This window comes from Rhamphochromis sp. 'chilingali', assembly GCF_963969265.1.
Source record: "Rhamphochromis sp. 'chilingali' genome assembly, chromosome: 5".
NCBI lineage: Eukaryota > Metazoa > Chordata > Actinopteri > Cichliformes > Cichlidae > Rhamphochromis > Rhamphochromis sp. 'chilingali'.
Genome location: NC_137932.1, coordinates 42,493,517 through 42,513,141, shown reverse-complemented (window position 1 = coordinate 42,513,141; position 19,625 = coordinate 42,493,517). Strand labels below are relative to the sequence as shown.

General features: G+C 41.1%; 1 protein-coding gene across 1 annotated transcript; it reads left to right on the top strand.

Annotated features, from left to right (window-relative positions):
- Positions 1-19,342, top strand: slc1a8a (solute carrier family 1 member 8a; the record flags this gene model as incomplete). The annotated part of the gene is made up of 11 exons (XM_080882727.1): positions 1-249; positions 7,902-7,981; positions 9,494-9,709; positions 11,657-11,699; positions 11,778-11,985; positions 15,484-15,583; positions 16,367-16,600; positions 16,750-16,944; positions 17,149-17,283; positions 17,380-17,482; positions 18,685-19,342. 11 exons carry the CDS (start codon positions 1-3, stop codon positions 18,847-18,849), a joined length of 1,728 nt encoding a protein of 575 aa, XP_080738853.1. The 3' UTR covers positions 18,850-19,342.
- Between the last annotated feature and the right edge of the window lie 283 nt (positions 19,343-19,625).

Sequence of the window (19,625 nt, the reverse complement as noted above, 5' to 3'; positions counted from 1 at the left end):
ATGGAGGAACTTCTGTTACCGAACGTTGAGGAGGAGGTGCGCTCTGACAGCAGCTCGTACGCGCCTGGAAATGCAGAGAAGACGATGGGGGACCAAATGAAGACTTTCCTCCTGAAGACAGTGAAGGGGGACCTGAGGACGGTGAAGAATTTCTTTAAGAGGAATGGGCTGCTCACGCTGTCAGTCATCTCTGTGATCACCGGCTGCACGCTAGGCTTTATGTTGAGAGGAAGTCAGATGTCTACACAGGTACTGTTCACCTTACAGCAAACAGCATGCCATTAAACTCTCAGCTTCACATTTACATCACGTCATTATGTCGACTGGGCTTCTTTCCTTCAAATATCCTGTTAAGTCACCTTCAGTGGTGCTGCCAGGAGCTCACCTTTAAGCTCCTGTATTGATACTGTCCAACACTTTTCCTGTTAATTACTTCTCTCAGCTTTCTGCTCAGTAGCTGCCTTTAAACACTCTGTTAGGATGTAAAATTTCAGCTTCTATGTTTACATTTTCCTGTGAAGCTGAAGGTAATATTTAAAATAACCTAAAGCTTTGTGTTGATATTTTTATTTCAAATGTCTTTACGTTGCTTCGTGCCTCGATTTATTGCGATATATCTTTTTAAATTTAAATTTCAGTTTCTGTGTTGATTACTTTTTTTTGGTTTGTTTGGTTGGTTTTGTTTTGTTTTCTGTTTATTTTATATATTTTTTGTGGAATTAAGTAAAAAGTATGCAAAACACACAGTAGCAGAGAGGGATGGAAGAGTTACCAAATTAACAACATATAATAACATAAAAAAGAAGATAAATCAAAAAACTGAAAAAAAAACTGCTGAACTTTTGATATTTTAATACAAAGGTTGGAGTCTTCTCCTCCACTTCTCCTAAACTCCAGTGGAGGAGTTCAAGTATCTCGGGGTCTTGTTCACGAGTGACGGGAGCTCGACAGACGGATTGGTGCTGCAGCTGCAGTGATGCGGACGCTGTACCGGTCCATCGTGATGAAGAGAGAGCTGAGTGTAAAAGCAAAGTCCTCAAATTACCCATCAATCCATGTCCCTACCTTCACCCGTGGTCATGAGCTGTGGGTAGTGACTGAAAGAACGAGATTGCGGATACAAACTACTTTATTTTGCTACAGAAATTAAGTCTTCCATTAAATGAAATCATGTCTGTTTAATAGACTCCAGTTTGCATGTAAATGAGAAAAGCTCTGCACGCAAAAGTTAGTTAAGGAGTCCCTCAGGGTTCTGTGCTGGAACCATTATTGTTTAAATGACACACATATTATACAGGCTTCCCTTACACAATATTATTAGAAAACATACATTTTCATTGCTATGCAGATGATACTTTATCTATGAAGATACAAATGAACTAGTTGAATTGCAGGAATGTCTTAAAAACACAAAGGCCTGGATTACCTCTAATTTGCTGAATTCAGGTAAAACTGGAGTTATTATATTTATAAGGCCCCAGTAACACTTTGAAGAATCTTGGAGTTGCTTATGCCCAGGACATGTCCTTTAACACACATATTAAAGTAGCATGTAGGGCTCTCTGCTATTATATCTTCTATTATTTGTGATGTTTAGTTAGTGCATCACTCAAAGACAAACATGTTGTCTTTGAGTGATGCTGAAAACTCGCTAGTTATGCGTTTTTTATTTCTAGACTGTACTATTGTAATTCATTATTATTAAAAGCTCCTTTCAGTTGATCTAGAATACTGCTGTGAGTACTGACAGGGACTTCTCCCGTACTGGTTTCTCTTCCTTTGATCCCTATTTAAGCCAAAATTGAATTTAAAATCAGAGTGTAAAGACTACGTTGGTAACTGACTGCTGGTGTAAACTGGCACTATAACAGTGAAATGAACTGAATCAGTTTCCTTGAATTCAGTTCAGTTTTAATTAAATAGTGCCAAAAACAGTCACCTCACGACCCTTTCGCACACCTTCAATGAGATCCAGAGTTCCTTTATGAAGACTGGTGAACTTTACAGAAGACATCATTGTTGTAGGCTTCTGTGGTGGTGATCGTTCTTTTGCAGCAGCAAATGGGAGACCCACTATTAGAGAGGGAAAGATGGATGTAGGAAAATAAATCCTGATTTTAAAAACATTTCAGCATTTACATTTCAACAAGATAACTCTTTATTTACAGCCTAAGTCTCTGAAGGGGCATGAAAAGTGATAATGTGCAGCAACTATACTTCTCCAGCACTGCCAAGTTTGCTATGTTCTACAAGAAGAACCAGATTTTTTTTTTAAAAAGTGTGACAAACCTGAAGAATAATTCACAGGGAATTTGACACAGTCATTACTGTAAACAAGAAAGAAAAAGACAGGCTTCAGGAAAACTGAAAGTCCAGGCCAGGCTAGATCCAGAATGAAACCCACCACAAGTCCAGGCCTGAACCCAACAGAGCATCTCTGGGGAGAAATAAAGGACAGTGAAAATTGTTTTTATATGTGATTGATTAGCAACATAGTAATATAGGTTGTGCTTCTTAGTTTCTAGTTCATATCAAATTTTTCTTGCTTACTGGATTATATATCTCTCATTAAGGAGAGTGAAGGACACAGCTGAAGGTAAGAAAGAGAGAAAAGTTGTCAGTTCCAGCGTTTGGATAGTTTAGTCCAGTTAGGTTTAGGTTTCTTTAATCACTGTTTTAATGAAACTAAACGTAGTAAAAATGTGACACTTGAATTTATGGTTTACATTTCACTCACATTTTCTTGTACAATCCCAGTGTTGGGGCACTCTAAGAAAAAAAGTAATGTATTTTAAATTATTCCTTCTTTTTTAAAAGATCTGTATTATATATTATTACTGAATTACTCTCAAGAATTACTCATAACAACATCCCAACAACATTATTACATGCTCAAAGGGACTTCAAAGAAGTCACTGCAGCGATTCTACTGTAGCAACATGAAGAGGCAGAAAGGCTCGTCCTTGCTTCTGTTGCCTTCAGTTTGGGCTCTGTCTGCTGGCCTGGGGTCGACACACACTCAGCACTTTAGTTTTGTGTAAATATGCTGTCTGTGCAGCTTGCTAGGAGCCCGTGTGTGTTAGTAGTATAAACGCAGTTGCTTCTGTCCTGGACGCAGCTTGCTCTTCACCATCGCGCCCTTGGCCTTTTGTGCATTGAAAGTAAAAGTAGTGTCCATGGCTTCATTTCAAAAGTTTTTTTTTCTTTGCACAGAAACTGAAGTCAGCTGGTAGCTGACAAAGGCATGATTGATGTTTCTTTCTGATCAGATCTTTCTGATCTCCTGATCAGAACCTGTGTAACACAACAACAACATACTTGTAACTATAATGTGATTATTAAATTTAATACAGTAATGTGTTACATTACTGCATTACTGCATTTCCCAAATTACTCAGCCGTGACATCACTCTGGGGTGTTGCCTAGCTTCATGATTGCACAGTATCTCTGCAGATGCTTGCAAAACCCCAAATTTCTCTAACAGAAGAATGAAGTTTTTCTGTCCTTTTATGCTTTCTATATGCAGCATGCAGATAACTTAGGAAGCTTTATAACACAAGTGTCAATATAACTGTAACTGTAACGTAATTATGGATAACAGTAACAAGTTACTTTGTAACATGTTAACCCAGCACAGGTAATGGTTCCGGTCAGCTCTGTGAAGAACTATATGAACGTTTAAAAAATAAAATTAAACAAATGTCATTTCATAACAAGATTCGTTTTTACATTGTCCAATGAGTTCTTACTGTTAAACGATGAATATGCACACCAAAGAGAGATAAAAGGGAAAACTAAAGTTTGTATCAGAAGCTAATTATCCAGATATGTGTTTACACTTAAACAGCAAATCTCCTGCTGCAGAGCAAAGATGATCAAACTGTTTTGATGTCTTGGGCAACTCTATGATAGTATAAACATAATAATAATGGCTCACTTTGATCACCGTTGGTTATTTTTATATTCAGAATACAACATGAGTTTTTTTCATTCATCTTTTTTTCATCAGTTTTTACATTTCAACACAAAATCATAGGATAAGTTCTTAAGCGATTGTTTAACAGTTACTAATTATACTCTTCTAATATAATGTTAATAAATAAAACCAACTCGGTTAGAAATGTTCATCTAGAAAGATTAAAGTTACAGATGAGAAATAAAACTGTTTACATTAATTGTTGCAAGCATGATCAGAATGACACCTCTGTGTCTTGTTTCACAAATCAAACAAAGATTTTAAAGTTAACTGAGATTAACTTAATCTGAAAATGTTGATGTGATTTTAATCTCCATCACTGTCAATCTGTGTGTCTGCAGATTCAGAAAACCCAACGAAACTACTCGGTTATGTGAACTAAAACTGTGACCTATGAGCACATGCACTTCAGAACCTGTGAAGAATTGATCCCTCTCAGCCAGACTAAAGTCACCCCGGCCGATTACAGCTGGACCACTCAGTGACTCTCCTGTTCTTTCTCAGTCAGTCACGTTTATTTCTCGAACACATTTAAACACAGCTTAAGGAGACCAACATGTCAGTGATATCATAGTGGGCATGGACAAGCTGTTCTTTAAACACTCACTAATTAATTTATTTTTATTTGCCTGCCTGTATCAGAGATATATGTTGGTTTAATTAAAATACGCAAACTTGTTTCCACAAACATAAATAACAAATAAAATAATGTCAATCCTGCAAACTTATGAGAGAATACTGAAGTGAAAGACTTCTTCTTCATTTTAAGTTAAATGCACTTTATATAAATTTAGTTTTAACAGCAGTTTTATAAAAAAAAACAAAATAAACAACAGGAAAAAAACATTTTGAATGAGCTGCATTTTTAGAAAGCTGAGAGTAATCACAGTATTTGCATTATGTGTTATGACACAGAGATTTATTCTTGCATCCTTGTGGAATAAATGTTTTTTGGTTTTATTTACTTTTACATCTACCATTTAGCTTGGTCCTAAACTGAACAAAAAATGTGAAAGAAGAGAACGACAGGAATGATGCAACAAAAGCACGACTGGTCTGTGTCATATCAGCAAACACATCCAAACATCCTAACTAACAGTGACTATTTTTAGCTAGATAGAGATAATACACAAAGAGGCCAATCCATCATTCTGAAAGATAAATACACTAAATAATCATGACTAAGTAATTAAGTAACCAAGTATCAATAAAAGGCAGCACTGTGATCATAAATATTGAGGCCGATGAATTCCTTGCTGGAAGCTCCGTTTATGTGGTGCAAACTTTCACAAATCCTGACTGAATGATAAACTTCTGTCCTTTGTGTTAAATGATAGAACATGAGGCATGATGCCATATTTTAATGGCTGTAAAAAGAAAGATTATTTTATTTTAATGCATATTGTTGTTGTTTTTGTTGTTGTTGTCTAAGGAAATTGCAAAGAAAAGCGTCTGCACTTCTTTAAGTTACTTGAAGATGTTTCACCTCTCATCCGAGAAGCTTCTTCAGTTCTAAGGTCAAATGGTGGAGAGTCCCAGATTTAAACCCAAGCACGACATCCCGGTGCATTTCAGACCCAGCAACACGCTCAGACAGAAACTGGTTCACCCGAAAGACAAAACGCCAAAACGCAAACTTAACAATGTGGTGTTTGCTGTACAGTGCAGCGAGGAATGCCGAGACCTCTACATCGGAGAGACCAAACAGCCACTTCACAAGCGCATGGCACAACACAGAAGAGCCACCTCCACAGGACAAGACTCAGCAGTCCATCTGCATCTAAAGGTCAAAGGTCACTCTTTCGAGGATGCCAATGTTCACATTTTGGACAGAGAGGACAGATGGTTTGAAAGAGGAGTGAAAGAAGCCATCTATGTCCACTGTGAGCGACCATCTTTGAACAGAGGCGGGGCTTACGACACCAACTCTCTGCCATCTATAATCCAGTTTTGAGATCCCTCCCCAGACGCCTTAACGCCCACTCACATCCTGGGCCATCTGACCTCAGGAATTCGCATGATAAGGTGGGGCCAGGTTTCACAATGAACTCACCCGAAACTCTGGCTGATTGGGACCCACACCCAGTTTCCCACCTTGGCTCAGGCGATTAGAGGATCATCAGGGGGTCCTTTGTCCCTCTTTGGGGGGAAACTCCCACTAGGTTTATATCTGGGACTCTCCACCATTTGACCTTAGAACTGAAGAAGCTTCTCGGATGAGAGGTGAAACGTCTTCAAGTAACTTAAAGAAGTCCAGACGCTTTTCTTTGCAAGCTCCTTTGACTACGATGACCTGGATGACTGAGAACCTTCACAGACATGTTGTTGTTGTTGTTACTATTTGGTGTTTAAATTTAATTTGTCTATAACAGATGAGACCGAATTGAGGACCTGATGTGTTTGATTTCTGATAAAGACTCAGTCTCAAATTTTCATCAGAACCTGTTCATAAGAGCTTACAGTCAAGTCATCTTTATTTAAATAGCACATTTAAAGGATATCTGTCTGCCAAAATGCTCAACAGAGGGATAATATAATCAAATAAAAAGAATTAAAATCAATAAGATGAAAACATATAACATAACAGTATATAGCTCACTGGCCACTTAATTAGTTACACCTTGATAGGTGTCCTGTTAGGACCACTTTTTTTGCTTTCAGTGCTTCATTAATTCTTTGTGGCATAGATTCAACAAGGTGCTGGAAGGTCCTCACTTCCTTAGAGATTTTGGTCCAGAGAGACATTATTAGACATTATAGCATCACAAAGTTGCTCCAGATTTGTCAGCTCTACATCCATGATTGAAATCTCATGTACCACCACATCCCGATGGTGCTCCACTGGACTGAGATCTGGTGACTGTGGAGGTCAGTCAGGCTGTGACATGTCAGGCATGTCAATGATCCTCAGTTGGTACTAAAGCACCAAAAGTCTGACAAGAATCTGCTCACTATGACACCTCCACATCCGGTATAAGCTGTTTGTAGGCAGGTTAGAACCATGCTTTCAAGCTGTTAACACCAAACTCTAATTCTACCTTCCAAATGTTGCACCGGAAATGAAGACTCATCAGACCAGGCAACATGTTTTCCAATTTTCTTTAGTGCCGTTTAGGTGAGCCTGTGTGGTTTTCAGTGTCCACTTTGCATTCTTACCTGCTGCTGTAGCTCATCTGCTTTAAGGCTTGATTCACATACTTTGGTTGTAATTAGTGGTTATTATATCTTATCATCTTCTGACCTCTGGCAGCAACGAGGCATTTTCAAACAGACAACTGCTTCTCACTGAATATTTTCTCTGTGTATCAGACAGAGTGAATGTAAGATAAATGCTTGGATTGAAAATTTGGAAACTGAAATCTCCGTGGAGGATTGGAAACCAGGTTGTGCTGTAATTCTGTGAAAACACATTTCAGACTTGCATGCTAACATTATTTAATGGAAATATATGGAACTCCTGTCAGATTCAATTATCTAAAAACGTCATATCTTTTTAAACATGGACCCAGAGTTTCTGTGTGGACAAATGGCATGTTGTAATTATCCGTTATGTGCACTGAGTTTATGAAGTTTTCAGTGATTCAGCACGATGTGCGTCATGTTCAGCGTGTGACCCTCTGTGGGTCTATGACCAATCTGTGGCTCTCCATAAAATCTGTCCAAAGGTTTGTTCCAACTAAAAGTTTAAGGCCATGAAACAAAACTTTAAGCTTTGTTAATCGATTTCTTTTACATTAATCTCTTGGTTAAAACGTTCAGAGAAATTCATGTGATTCAACTTATCAAATGTAAATGAATAAAATCTGTTTAAACTGTTACAAAGAGCTGGATTTAAGACCTTAAATGAACATTTTAAGTCTAACAGATTACAAATGAAAACCTTTGTTATTTATTTTTTTAAAGTGATTGTTTTTGTCTCTACAGGCCAAGATCTACTTTTCTTTTCCTGGTGAGCTGCTGATGAGGATGCTGAAGATGCTCATCCTTCCTCTCATCACGTCCAGGTGGGTCAAAGTACCGACACACAGTATGACAAGGAAAATCACTGTAATCAGAACCATGAGGCTTTGCAACAGTCTGCATTCTGTAGGGTGCAGTTAGATTTCCTTAAAGTGGACTGTTTTGTATTCTTGTACTAGAGTAGCTTTGTATGATTCAAATAATCCATCCAGTCATGCACATGGGCTGTGAGAAATAGTCCCAATCAAATAATTATTTTTTATGCTGGGCCTTAGTGCAGACCCTAAGTTCACCCTCTGTCTGAAACATTGGAAATAAGCTATTTTAGCTCCTCCCCCTTGAATATAACTTTCTTCTGATAAGATGCTCCTCTCAAACGTCTTCAACCCAAAGGTTGAAGAAGCTGGTTAGTGGAGCTTCTCTGTTCACAACCATAGATGCACATTTAAGGATGCGACCTTTAGAACAGTCTGAAGCCTGAGTTTGTGGCTTGCAGGGATTACTTGTACAGAGGCTGATCTCATTATTTGAAACTCTGGCCATATGAACCCGTGAGAAGAGAAAAGCCCCCTATAGAACTCTTAGATTTAGAAGGCTGTGATGTTAAAGCTCTTGTTTTAACAAAAGCACCTTAAAGGATCATCCCACTTCATTTGAGCTTGCTGTATTTCCTGTGTGTTGTTTTTCTGCAGGTCAGCTTTGCGCTCCTCAGAGAGTGTATCTATGACGTTAAACATGAACTGTGCCAGTTGTGTTAAACTATTATTTTTGTTGTTATTATTATTACAGTTATTTCAGTTAAACATGCAGTACTTTACCTGTTTGTTAGGAACAGTCCAGTTGGCCTTCTAATTGAGACTAAATCTACCAGCAGGTGTTTACAGTGGGACCACATTTTTGTCTGTGTGTTACCACATATGTTTCCTCACCCACATTACTAAAGAAAATCCATAAATTATGCGTATAAAAATATCAAACAAAGGCATATTAACAGCATATTTATTTGGAAAGTTTTGCCTCGAGATACTGATTCTCACACTTATGACACTTATAACATAAATCAAAGTCCAGTCCAATGACAGGACTCGTGGACTTTATTCATATGAGTGATTTAAAGATTCTCCTCCATAAATTTTCAACTAGAAGGGTAAATCCTCTAAAAGAAAAACATGGATAGCTCCACATATTTGACTTGACACAGACTTTCATGGCCGTCCTCAAACAACCTCAGTGTGATTTGTGTCTCCTCCCAGCATCAAATCTACGCAATAAGACCACCCACAAAAATAACTGTGTCCATGGCTTTCTATCAGTAACATTTCAGTCTTTTCTTAAGTAGTAAGTACAGAGTAGTTTTCTAACAGCAGAACAGGATTCTGCTGTTAGATATGTCCCCAAACTGGTTTTAAAACAAATAGTCTGAAGAAGCAGAGATCTGTTATAGATTTTCTTATTCAGTACCTCTCAGTCAGCACTATGGCGCAGTTGTGTATCCTCTCTGTTGATGGATCCAGACTATTTTCTAAATCCCCCTCTGTCCTTGCCTTGCTGTGCAGTTTAATGTCGGGTCTATCATCGATGGAGTCGAAGGCATGTTGCCGAATGGGTGTCCTCACCGTCACATACTACCTCTGGACCACCTTCATCGCTGTAGTGGTCGGCATCTTTCTCGTGATCATCATCAAACCAGGTGTGGGCACAGAGATGGAGAGCAACCGGCTGGGTGGCGGGCCTGTCATGACCTCGGCTGATGCCCTCCTCGACCTCATCAGGTGTGACAGGTCAAAAGTCAGCTGGAGACTCTGGAAGGGTCCCTGCCAGTTATTTGTGTGGTGATAATTGTTCTCTGTGTTTGAAAGAGCAAACGGTAAAAGAAAAAGTGAAAGTAAATGCTAAAAAAAAGGAAGGAAGGAAGAGGACCCCAATGCAGGACTTGTGACACAGGCTGAACCTAAAACACAGCTTTTATTAGCTGGCAACTGACTGGTTAATAAAACACAATGACAGAGCAGGGCAGGAGCAAACTGACTGAGAAACTAGGTCTAGTGGAGAAACATACAGACAGATGAGCACACAGCATAAGGGATAAGAGAGGAAACAGCAAAGAACAGAAGCAGACTGAGGGTTCAAATACACATGAGGAGACTAGGACAGAGTGGACACGGCTGGGGAACACAGCACAACAAAATCAAAATAACAAGCCAGAGGAAGCAAAAACTGAACGTAACACATGAACGTACAAACTTAGTAAAAAAGGGAAATCAGACTACGGTGGAGATAGGACACAGAGAGACGGGACGGACACAGGGACAAAACTGGGGAGACAGAAAAAGGATCAATAAATCAGGAATCAGGAAACTGACAGCACAAAAACCAAGGTCATCGTAAGTCCAGGAATGTGAAAATAACACTATAACCAGAAGACTATAATGCACAGAATACAGAACAAAAATACTGTTATGGCAAATGCAGATGGACGCAGGGAGCAGAGTTGTGGTGAAGACAGTTTATTTACTGTGATGAGGAGGTTTTACAAGTATGTACAATAGCGTATGAATGGGGACGCGGAGCCAGGACGTGCAGGTGACGGAAACACACACAGGTAGTGCCCTCGATTTGGTACTGTTTATAAGCCTCCAGACGGAAACAAACCAGACGAGGCGAAATCCTGGGGAGGAAACAAAACTCCTGACAGTCACCAGAAATAATCCAACGGCTCCAGCAGGCAGGGGCAGAATTACAGACTCCAAAAACGTCAATACTCCGACACTAGTCTTCTGTCGGGAACACTTCTGAAGAATGCAGCTGACGAGTAACAGGTGTGCCAGGTTCAGTGACTCAAACACCACATAACCAGAACCCAACTCCTAACAAATACAAGATTATCAAAAATACAAACGCTGTATTCAGTGTGCTGAATCTCATTCTGTTTTGCTGTGTAGTTCGTAAAAAGTTTCACACTTAACTTGGAGAATGTGCAGAAACTAAATGTGCCAGGCTTTTCCTCTAAACAACAACAACATTTCCATGAACCTCGGTTGTGCTGGTTTGGAGGAAAACACATCAAAAGGATAATTCTGGTTTATTTCACTTTGGTACATGTCCTGTAATTGTGCTTGTTGCATCTCTGTGGCCTCTGTGAGATTCAGGGAAATGAGGATTGGTGCACAGCAGCATAGAAACGTGCACACAGCTTTACAGTTTGTTTTGGGTATTAGAGATCACCGTCCGGATGCACATCCACTCTGACATGTTCAGCTGAACTGAGGTCAACAAAACGTAGAAAACCAACACACACTCTCTCTTCTTCTCTCACACACACAAATCCAATTAGAGTGCAGGGCTGATCAGTATATTTTTAGTAATCCTGCAGGGATAAGTGATAGATTAACCAAGTCAGTGGCGGTGCATGATCTCTGCTGTGGCACGTTGGCAGACCAAGCTCTCGTGCCATGTTTGAAAGTCACTCCCATGTTGGAAGGATTCGTTGGATTGTTTACCTCCTGAGGTGATGAACCCCTCCCAGCAAAGGGTGCAGACAGTCATCCTGTAGAAGAGCCACCCAAGCTAAATAAAATTTATTCCAAAATAAAAAATTAATAAGAACAAAAGAACAACATGGAGGAAACTTAGGCTCCTCCTATGCAGAAGAGGCAGCGGGTGGGAGGAGTTTGTTTGTTTGTTTGTTTAAAGCTAACGATGTAATTTGTTTATCACAGAAACATGGTTCCTTCCAATCTAATTGAGGCCACATTTCAACAGGTAAGACAACAGAATCGTGTTGTTTCTTTAATGCTACAAGCTTGAATCCTGTAACTAAATATGATTTTCTTTCTTCAGTACAAAACAGACCTGATTCCCATCCTCAAAGTCCCAACCAAAACAATTCAGCCCAACTTTGTCTATGTGATCCCTGATGACAATGACCCCAAAGGGCGCATGGTGTACCTCGAGCTGACTCCTCCTCCAGATGTCATATACAAGACAAGTCCAGGCAGCAGCCAGCAGATGAATGTCCTTGGCATCGTTATCTTCTCTGCAACTATGGGTGAGTGGGATCGGGCTTGGTAACATCGTAAATTTTGAAACCTCATCATTAGCGTTTTAACTGCCAACATGTTGGTTTTTGTAACCAGAAATGACCTGATCAGAAATGACCTGTTCATTTCTTTTTGGACTCCACTAGAATATTGTTTGAATGATTGACAGTTAAAAATAATCTTTATTCATACTTCTATAGTGTAGCCCCTAAGTTCATCCACCTTGTGAAACAAGCTTTTCCTGCTGTGAGGCCCTTTAACTCTTTTCTGCTTGAAAGCCTACTAAGAGTAACCCTTGAATCTTTTTTTCTAAACTGAGCAGTTTCTGTCATATCTCAAGCACAGAAGCCTGAGATATGACAGAAACTGCTATTTTGTTATATAACAAACTAATGTTATAAGATATTCTCTTTATATGACATTATATGGGTCCCAGAACTGAAAAAAACTGTCTGAAACTGAATAATCAGAGCACGGTGAAGTCTATTCTTTTGGCTTGGAGAGATTACTTCTTTTATAATATGTGCATGAGCACGAGCAAGTGTGACAGACAATAAGGAAAACACAATAGTTCCACTTTCAGGTTGTGTGATGAACCAGTCAAGACCAATTTTTCTTAATTTTGATTAGATCAAATCAAATAAAATCACTTTTATCGTCACATCACACGTGCAGGTACATTGGTACAGCACATGTGAGTGAAATTCTTGTGTGCGAGCTTCACAAGCAGCAGAGTTGTGCAAAATACAATAATGTAAAACAAGCAAAATACAAGAATGGCTACATCTGAAACTAATAAATATATGTACAATATATAATAGTACTGGATGTGTATACAAAATATGTTTTTCTACGTGTGTGTGTGTGTGTGTGTGTGTGTGTGTGTGTGTGTGTGTGTGTGTGTGTGTATACATATTTTACAAATTAAATAGAGTAAACAATAAAATAAAATATATAAAAAATATGCAGAGTTGGTGGCACGGTGGCACGGTGGTTAGCATTGTTGCCGCACAGCAAGAAGGTCCTGAGTTCAATTCCACCATCAGGCCGGGGTCTTTCTGTGTGGAGTTTGCATGTTCTCCCCGTGTTTGCGTGGGTTCCCTCTGGGTACTCCGGCTTCCTCCCACCGTCCAAAGACATGCAGCTTGTGGGGATAGGTTAATTGGATAATCCAAATTGCCACTAGGTGTGAATGGTTGTTTGTCCCTGTGTGTTGGCCCTGCGACAGACTGGCGACCTGTCCAGGGTGTACCCCGCCTCTCGCCCTATGACAGCTGGGATAGGCTCCAGCGCCCCCCGCGACCCTGAAAAGGATAAGCGGAAGTGAATGGATGGATATACAGAGTTGGTTGAGACGTGCAAAACAGTGGCATTTATATACAGTATGGAGTGCATAATGTTGAAGTTCCAGTAGTGAAGCTGAGGTGTCTATGACGTGTTCAGCAGTCTGATGGCCTGATGGAAAAAGCTGTCTCTCAGTCTGCTGGTACGGGACCGGATGCTGCAGAACCTCCTTCCTGATGGAAGTAGTCTGAACAGTTTATGGCTGGGGTGACTGGAGTCCTTGATGATCCTCCCCGCTTTCCTCAGGCACCGCTTCCTGTAGATGTCTTGGAGGGAGGGAAGCTCACCTCCAATTATCCGTTCAGAGCACCGCACTACTCGCTGGAGAGCTTTGCAGTTGTAGGCGGTGCTGTTGCCATACCAGGTGGAGATGCATCCAGTGAGGATGCTCTCAATGGCACAGCGATAGAAGGTCCTGAGGATGCGGGGGCTCATGCCAAATCTTTTCAGTCTCCTGAGAAAGAAGAGGCGCTGCTGCGCCTTCTTCACTGTTTTGTTTGTGTGTACTGACCACGTAAGATCCTCAGCCAGATGTACTCCAAGGAAGCGGAAGCTGCTCACTCTCTCCACAGCAGCGCCGTTGATGGTGATGGGGGTGTAGATAGATTAGATAAAACTATATTAATCCCTCAAGTGGGTTCCTCCGGGAAATTCGGTTTCCAATAGCACAGCACCAACAGAAGTTACAGAGTGTGAGCAGAAATATACCATATATACACATATATAAATACAGAGACATATATATGCATATACAGAGTATACAAAAGGGATAAATAGAATAAATAGGAATAAGAATACAAGGGAATTGCACATTTCAAGTATTGAAGTCTATTGCATTGTTGGATATTAATAATAATGGATTGGATTTATAGAGCGCTTTTCAAGGCACCCAAAGCGCTTTACAATGCCACTATTCATTCACTCTCGCATTCCCTCACTGGTGGAGGCAGCTACGGTTGTAGCCACAGAAGCGAGGCTGCCATATCGCGCCATCAGCCCTTCTGGCCAACACCAGTAGGCGGTAGGTGAAGTGTCTTGCCCAAGGACACAACGACCAGGACAGAGAGTACGGGGATCGAACCGGCGACCTTCTGGTTACAGATGCGCTTCCCAACCCCCTGAGCCACGGTCACCCCATTAACAAAAAGTATTTCACAGTGAAAGGCACTACAGCTTAGTTGTCCCCCCCTCCTTTGTCCTCCTGTTTCCCCTCCCTCTCCCCTCCAGAGAGGAGTTAAACAGTCTGATGGCGTGTGGGACAAAGGAGTTTTTAAGTCTGTTAGTTCTTGTCTTGGGGAGAAGCAACCTGTCACTGAACAGACTCTTCTGGTTGTTAATGGCCGTGTGCAGAGGATGCCCAGCATTGTCCATAATGTCCAGCAGCTTCTTTAGTGTCCTTTTCTCTGCCACTGTCACCAGAGTGTCCAGCTTCATGCCGACCACAGAGCCAGCCTTCCTGATCAGTTTCTCCAGCCTGCATGAGTCCTTCTTTGCTGTGCTGCTCCCCCAGCACACCACAGCATAGAAAAGGACTCCAGCAACCACCGACTGGTAAAACATCCTCAGGAGCTTCCTGCAGATGTTAAAAGACCTCAGCCTCCTGAGGAAGTACAGTCGGCTTTGGGCTTTTTTATACAGGTGCAAAAAACAGCCCGAGGTACTTGTACTTGTTGACCACCTCCACCTCCTCCCCCTCTGAACTGGCAGTGGCCCTGCTCTGGACCTCCCGAAGTCCACACCTAAGTCTTTGAGGTGTTGAGTTGCAGGTGGTCTGTGTGACTCCATGTGACGAAGTTCCTCACCACACTGCTGTACTCCTCTTTCCGATCATCCCAGATACACCCCATGATGGCCGTGTCATCTGCAAACTTCTGAATGTGGCATAATTCAGAGTTGGTGTGTCATAGTGCCAGGAAGGGGGGGAAGCGAGGGAGGTAGGAGAGTGGGGAGAGGGCTCTGTAGGTAAAGGTGAGGGTGGGGGGGTTGTGTGCTGGTCAAACCTGTTGAAGAAGTTGTTGAGTTCATTTGCCTTCTCCACAGTCTGTGATGGTTTTCCCACCATTCCAGACCTCCCTCATTTATGGGCAAAGTCTGTGATAACATTTACAGAGCTGAAGCTTGCATAGAAACGCAAGCATAATCAGTGTTTATGTGTGCTGCAGGTTTGTTGCTGGGCAGGATGGGAGAGCGAGGAGTCCCACTGATCAATGTCTGTCAGTGCATCAACGAGTGTGTCATGAAGATCATCAACGCTGCTGTTTGGTGAGATGAAAACTCAGAGTACAGTCATACAGCTAGGGGTCTGTTTACCCCCACAATAACTTCAAATTGACAAACTGATGTGCAGACTCTCAGTTTGAATTTGAGGGGTTGAACAATGCCATGCAGAGCCTATGTTACAATTGCAGCTTTCTACACCTGTGTTTGAATCAAAAGTGCATGGTTGGCTTTGTAAATGAGCCATGAAAGCTTGTAGTGACTGATTCATTTGACTGTACTGGTATTCACATTACTGAAAACCTTAACGCTCAACACAAACAGATGCAGCTCTACAGGTTTTATTCTGTATGCATGTATACACCTAAGTCTGAATCAACCCTCAAAGAATGCTACTGTTGGTGAGAGCACCCGTAACCAGAACCATTCTCACCAACAGTACAGGACTTCTAAGGAATGATCAAAAAATGGGAGAAGAACAGTCACGAGGTTCCTGAGAAGATGATCTTAAATGGGAGAGGCTGTTTTTTTTCTACATTTTTTAAATTGAAAAATATTTTGCGAGTTATTTTAATATAGTAACTCTTTCTTGCAAAACCCGATCAAATTTTCTAAAATAATGCTCAGTGGACTTCAAGAAATCTATGTTCATAATTCTAAACAAACTAATGATATCTGAACTCCACTCAAGAACAAGGTATATATGAAAAATATGTGAAATGAACATGAAAGGAATGAATGTAAAACATTTAAGTTTTGCCTTAAGCTTCAGAGACAAACTTCACGTTTAGCTCTTATAGGATTCATAATGATGTTCTGTTCTTCCAGGTATTTTCCATTTGGGATTATCTTTTTGGTGGCGGGGAAGATCCTGGACATGCAGGATCCGAGCACACTGGGGAAGAAGTTGGGCTGGTACGGTGTTACTGTGCTCACCGGGCTCTTTGTTCATGGACTTGTCCTCCTTCCTCTCTTCTACTTCCTTCTCACCAGGAAGAACCCCTTCAGCTATATCCGTGGCCTCCTGCAGGCCTTGGTCATCGCCCTGGCAACCTCCTCCAGGTCAGCCCTACTTTAACCTGCTTCCTACGCTTCAGTTAGTTAGTCCTGGAAAGGTTCATAGCAAATATGCTAAACGCTAACTGAGGAGTGAAGATACGAAACAGAATATGGGCCTATTAATCTTTTGTTTGAATGCCACCTGTCCACAGCTCTGCCACACTGCCTATCACCATGAAGTGTTTGCTGGAAAACTGTCATGTGGACCGGCAGATCGCTCGTTTTGTTCTCCCAGTGGGTGCCACTATCAACATGGATGGGACAGCTCTCTATGAGGCAGTGGCAGCCATCTTTATTGCTCAGGTTAATGACTACGAGCTGGACTTTGGCCAATTGGTCACCATCAGGTAAAATGAGACAAACAGTTACTTTCACTTTATCTGTACAGAACCAGTCTGTGTGCATGGGAGACACAGATTATACTCTCCTGTAGCCAGTGGAGCCTTTTAAAACTTTATGAAAATACATAATAAACATTGAAGAAGCCTGCTGTCTGCTCATGTTCTTTCAGTTTTGATCTCTAACTCTCCTCATGTCTCCCCGTCTTCCAGTATCACAGCTACAGCCGCCAGTATTGGAGCAGCTGGGATTCCTCAGGCTGGTCTGGTTACCATGGTAATCGTACTCACATCAGTAGGCCTGCCACCAGATGACATCACACTAATCGTAGCCATTGATTGGATCCTGTAAGTACTGATTATGGAAAATCACAGGTTTCAAAGGATGGAATCAGTCCTTGGTGAGGTGGTCTTGTGGCATTTTGTCTTTCCTTCTCTCTGCAGTGACAGGTTTCGTACCATGATCAACGTTCTTGGTGACGCCCTTGCAGCAGGAATCATTGCGCACCTCTGTCGGAAAGACTTTCCCCTGAGCACAGCAGGAAAGGTAAAACCATGATCGATTACAGCTGGTAGTTTCTATTTGCCAGCATGAAAGGATTTGCTTGACAGCACTCTTTGAATTGACCGATGCTATGAACAATGGCAAAGTATCACTCCTCTTGGAAGAATTGGTCAGTCCAGTGAGTGCTGTCCAGCAAAAACTACAAATCATGTTTATCATGTGAGAAGTTTGTAGACCTTGGCCTTGTCAAGTCAAAAGACACTGTCGAACATTCAGCACCTCTTATTAAAGTATTTAAGTGATCATATGTACATATATCAGGCTGGGCCTGTTTCTTCTTGTACTGGCCTAATGTTAGAGATAATCCAAGGCTGAAAGATGGATGCTGTACAAGCATCCCATTCTGGAAAAAGAACAGTTCAAAAAATTAACAGAAAGCCCAAAATGACCATGAAATTTGTTCCTGTGATTAGCGGATGTAAACCTTTGACCACAACTGTATATTAGTATGATCCTGTTTCTAAAAAAGATTAATTTAAAAAGAAATGCTGTGTAATAGGGTAATATAACAGAACGTAGTGATGTGCAAACTGTTTAGAGTTTGTTTTGAATAGAAAATACTTAAAAACTCCCAACAACAAATTCACTCAAATCAGCAAATTCAAAAACATTTGTGTCTCATCGTTGTATTTATGGGACTTTTACCTTTATTAGAGGGTTTGGGACATGTTCCATTTATATGACTGTCTTTATATGACCAACTTTACTGACCACATATCTCTGTATGTACCTGATGACTATAAACCTGAGCCTGTGACCTGTTTCTTCATTCATGTCTATGGACATAATACGATTACAGCAGTAGGTGTGTTCAGATTGGACCAACAACTACAAAGGATTAAAGCTCCTACTGTCATCCTGAGCCTCAGACTAGCTCCTCCCATATCTACTGAACTCAGTGCTCCATGTTGCCAGGAAGAACAGTCTGTTAATAGCACACCAGAAGCTGTTTCTGTCAACTTACCAGCACTGATCAACATTTCTTGAGTTGTTTTGTTGCTTCAAACACCTCTTTGTGAGAAGGCAGATGTTCTTTTCTGTGTTCTGAATGAAGTTGAAGTTAGTTAATCTAGATTAGCAATGAAACTCAAAGCAGGGGCTAACTGGTCGTAGCTAGTTTGCTGATTAAGCATGCTGATCTTGCTGCAGTAAGAGGCTAACATGTTTTTGCACTTCATCTGCAGCCTGCGCCGTCCTATGGGACGCAGACTCCGCACAAAATCTCCAACACGGTCGATGTGCCAATGACGGAGATGCACACACACAAAGACTGCACGTTCGATTTGACGGGTGACTCGGTGAGCCAGATGAATGCACACACAGTCTACTACAACATCTGCCAGGTGTGAATGGAGAGAGTGGAGCAACTCACCTTGCAAAGGTCCAACTGGGTCTGTGAGACCTCATAGTGCCATCTGAACAGGATTGTTAAGAAGAGATTAATTCTATACAGGAACCTCCTTCTTGGTGTCAGCTTGATTAAGCTAACTTGAGGTGGAGGTGGCCAAAACTGGACTGCTTATTTCGGAGCTTCTCTTGCTCATTAAGGACAAGAAATGTGTGAGGTAACACATTTCAGCAGCCTCTATTGTTCTCATTTTCAGCACTCCAGCAACCCCTCAACTCATCTGTTGTCTCAAAAAAGCTCCTGTCTCTTTCAGGCCTGGGCATAAGCCCACATTCATCTGATTAGGCACTTTCTGGAAGCCTGCAGAGGGGCAGCACCCAGTGCTCATGAACAGCACAGAGCAGTCTGAAGCTGGCACTTTTTGTTCACTGGGATTACTTTTACATTTAATAACATCAGAGACTGCAGCAGTGAATGCAGGACAGAAAACAAGAAAAAGCAGATAGGGTCCCTTTAAAAGAAGCCCTCCAGCTACAGGAATTGCAGGCTTTATTGCATCGGCTTATTTTGGTCCACTGTGGCTGAAATAAATGGGTTTGTGTTGCTGTGCTGATCATAGCCACCATGTGGTTAGAATGACTGGGTGTCACATGTCACGAATTAAAGCCACCTAAATGTCAAACTATTGTTTTTATTATTATTGTTTGTAACTGCAGGTAAAATGAGTTTTCCTTTCAGGAGAAGTTCATTTTATTCCGGTTTCATATAAGAAATCCA